Genomic DNA, 3,996 nt, shown 5'->3' on the forward strand with positions numbered 1-3,996 from the left:
GATTAGGCAAAATTTCAAGCTTCCTATTAATATGATTGCTAAACTTCAGGCTGTTAAAGTCAACGGAAAGCCTCAATGCCAGAGCCGATATGATGTTATTACTAGGTTTTCCTCTTTTGAGTTAAGTAATTATCTTTGTGACTGTTGACGTATCAGCTTGTTTATTTTTTCCTCTTTTTCGTTGTAGTTATTGCTATCTTTTAGCTTATGTGATTATTTCGTTGTTTCTTGCGTTTTGATTTCAGGTGATTGTCAATCAAACTTGGGGATTATTGTGAGCCTAATCAAGGTAGAGTGAAACGAGAGGAAATGATCTCAAGAATACCATTTTAATAATTTCCTCTTTCAGTTTCATAATTGCTATTGTTGTTCACTTGTGTTTATCCTTTATGGTCTTGATTCCTAGGATTTTTTTTCAACAAATGTCGACAGTTGTGTAATGATCCGATCATTATGATCTAGCTTCTCCAATTTCTTTGTCGATTGTTTTTTACTACCTAGGATTTGTAAGCTTATTTTCTTTAATTCTTCACCTTAGCTTCTTCAGTTTATGATGTTGGTTGCTCACTTTGATTGGTGCGGTATGAAAGACGATTCTCACTTTTTGAGGGTTGGGAATTAATGGTGGTGAGCCTTCTTCAGTTTCTTTGTCGATTGTTTTTTACCACCTAGGATTTATAAGCTTTCTTCTACACTTTAGCTTCTTCAGTTGATGATGACGGCTGTGATTCTCACTCTGATTGGTGCAGTATGACAAATGATTCTCACTTTTTTAAGGTTTGGAACCAATAGTGGTGATGTGCTGTGGGGACATCACCGGGACACAATGAGGGAGGTATGTATTTCATTATTTTCATTGGATAGTGTGTCTGTGAGAGATCTTGCTGTGAATTTTATAATAATTGAGTGTGATCAGAGCACAGATTAAAAGAGCAAGGGGAGGACATGCAGACCTAGAAGGCAAGGATGGTGCCTATGTCAGTGGTGGTGATATGGGAGATTGGGAGGATGAGTATGATGCCGAATATCGTTGCATTTCACCAGTTTAACTTCGGTTGTCTTTATTTGATCATCTTCTTAAATCTGATATTGGTATCAGAAAAGGGGTATGCTTGATGAAGTGGAAGCTCCAAACGATTTTGAGATTGAGGAGATTGTTAGTCAAGAAGGTAACAAAGACGCACCTTACCAAGTTACTTTTGCTGTCCAGAACTGGGGTTCAATACCACTTAGCTGGTCTCAGAAACCTTATTCGTGGAATGCCAAGCCGGGAATTTTATGTAAGTACGGAACTCGCTCAGGCTTACCAGACTTGCGCCTTATTTGTTTTGTTTGTGATTAAGATTTAATTACATATGCAGCCTCAGAGAGGAAACTGGGTTAGATTTAATTAAATGTGCAGCCTCAGAGATATTTTTTTGTTTTTGCATGCCCGTTACTATTTGGGCTTCGGAGTATGTATAATTTAATCAATCTTCTGAATGCAAATTTAAAATTTCCATGAGTATGTGATTTACGTTTTAGCACCCTTGAAATATGCCACCATATATTGCTCCTCTGATACAACCATAGTTCTGGGTCCGTGGAAAGGTATGACATGAGTTGATATATATTTTTTTCGAAAATCTTTATATGACCTGCATAATCATTAAAAGTTGTTCAATACTGAGAGAATTCTGGTTGAGAATTATGATAAAGTGAGACATAAACTCACAAAATCATAATTACAGGCTCTAAGACTTGAGCGTGTTCATGTCATTGTTGTAGCTAGCCGAGTTTGTATTGCCAACTATCGTGAGTGCATATTTTTCTTGGGTGTCAATCAACGACCTCTGATTGTGGGCGATAACCATAAGCTGCAGGTCTGTCATCTGACTATGTTTTTCTTCTTCTTTTCTTTTCTTTGTTCTTTTTTTTTTTACAAATTTTGGTATATTTTTAATGATATTTAATACGGAGTACTATGTAATGTGCGACCTTTATTTATTTTGATAAACTGTAGTTTCATTGTTTCTTTTGGCCTTGTCATGTAATGGACTAAATCAAAGTTGTCTCTCAAAATCTTTTGTGATTTAGTCGTTATTTGACTGCTTGGTTACGGGACAATTGGAAATAAGCCTTTTCTATTCTTATGTGGCCTAGCCTCTTTGTTGTCTGACCATCACCCCACTTGGCAGTTGGCATGTACTCCCTTTGTGCCAATCAGTTATTTACCTTTGATTAAAATACCCCTCACGGAAAAAAAAAATGGTAAAGAAATGATCGGGAAAGAGGGAGCATACATTTGTTTCCGTAATGTTTGTTATGATACAACTACTGTAGTTAGGGCCCTTCTTGGTAGCACTGGAAGAGGTTCAAAGTTGTTTGAATATCCTCTTCAACATCTGTCAATGAAGAAAACCAGACTACTTCATTCTAAGTTTGTAGGCGGATTTAGGAGCCGCCAATGTAGATTAAGTAGTCCCCTCTCAAGCCACAGTGCGTGACACTTTAACGGATAATCCTTAACTCCTTATGTAGTTAGTTAGAGCCATTGACTGAAGTGCTCTCCAATCTCCATTCCTCAAGACCTTTCAGACATTTAATTGCGGTGGAACCAAGTAGGTTTCTGTATGTCCGTTGGATAATTTATAAACTTATTGGACAGGAAGTTTATTTTTTGATGAGCTAAACAGGGTTTTTTTGTTGCCTTATGTATTTCGACAACAAGCACTCCTTTTTTCTGTATGTATGTTTGATATGTCACGTGGGTGCTTTTGGGTCGTTAACAAGCAGCTTGGATTAGATAACTTAGGATGGAGAGTTGAAAACAATGATGTTCTATTACCATTTTTTCCTCCTCTTTGACCATAGTCTATTAGTCCTTGCATTTGTTTTAGGAGATGCTTTTATGTTAAATTTAGTATCAAAATAGCAAATTTTGTTAGCCCCTCCTCCTCCCCTCTCTTTTACCATTGTCTGTTAATCTGTATGTATGTCGAGGCGGAATCTAGAAGGCTATTGAACTGAAATCTGCTCTTTGAGTAAAGGAATACAAAAGGAAGATAGGCCGATGCGGACATCTTAACAGAGTGATAAGATTTGAGCTGGATAGGTTCCTTGGTCAGTGTGCTTACTGTTTTAGGCCTTAGGCATAGAGCATATGCCCCGGCTTGTGTCAACGGATAAGTTGACTACATTTGTGTGTGTTTACATTCTTTGTTTTGAATGCATGGTCGCCCTCATAATTGCAAACTTTCTGCCCTACAGTGTTTTAGATTTGTACATTCCACCAACAAATCCACTATGAATTCGTAGCTCAGTATATACGGAGTACTAATCTATTTATTGTGCAGGTCACCTTTGTACCAGATAACTAAACAAATGGCCCCAACGACCGAGAGACATTCTGCATCGACCGTTCTGCAAGTCGGTCCATCTTAAAGTGCCTACTCGGATGTCACGGCGCTGGGCCAGGAGGGCCACGTGTCCACTTATAAGGGCCTGGTTCATATTGATCGACATATCCTATGTAATATATTGTTGTATAAACTATCTATTGTGATTCAGTTACTGGATGTGTTTTAATCCACGAATGCATACATGTGTTTGAGTTGTTCTACTTTACCCCATTGTAAATTGCGGCATACTACTTCGATTGCAATGCTAGCTAACCCTAGAGTCCTAGACCAATGTGTTTTAAAAACCGTGTCCACAAAATACAAGACACTACACATTCATGATTTGTAATCGCCACGACATTTATAGATTAAATATTATCCTCAGATCAATGTATTATGAGTTTATGACATTATACGCTTCAGATTCAAACATTCCAATGTGAACCAGGACCCCATCTCTGGGATGCTTCTAGGCTAGAGTCAGAGCACTCGCTGATGCAAATGATGTATGCACCTACATCAGGGTGCATGTCACACCACATGCGTTCCCTCTACGGAGTGGCACGCACATCTGTGCCGGGAAAATGGAACAACAAATTAATAAAACTAATGTGTA

General features: G+C 38.1%; 1 protein-coding gene across 1 annotated transcript; it reads left to right on the forward strand.

Moving 5' to 3' along the window:
- The first annotated feature begins 268 nt into the window (after positions 1–268).
- On the forward strand, positions 269–3,599 carry LOC141596630 (uncharacterized). The gene is made up of 6 exons (XM_074416833.1): positions 269–289; positions 750–835; positions 924–1,012; positions 1,100–1,280; positions 1,768–1,862; positions 3,336–3,599. Exons 2-5 carry the CDS (start codon positions 758–760, stop codon positions 1,834–1,836), a joined length of 417 nt encoding a protein of 138 aa, XP_074272934.1. The 5' UTR covers positions 269–289; positions 750–757; the 3' UTR covers positions 1,837–1,862; positions 3,336–3,599.
- The last annotated feature ends 397 nt before the right edge of the window (positions 3,600–3,996 follow it).

This window comes from Silene latifolia, chromosome 8 (assembly GCF_048544455.1).
Source record: "Silene latifolia isolate original U9 population chromosome 8, ASM4854445v1, whole genome shotgun sequence".
Classification (NCBI taxonomy): domain Eukaryota; kingdom Viridiplantae; phylum Streptophyta; class Magnoliopsida; order Caryophyllales; family Caryophyllaceae; genus Silene; species Silene latifolia.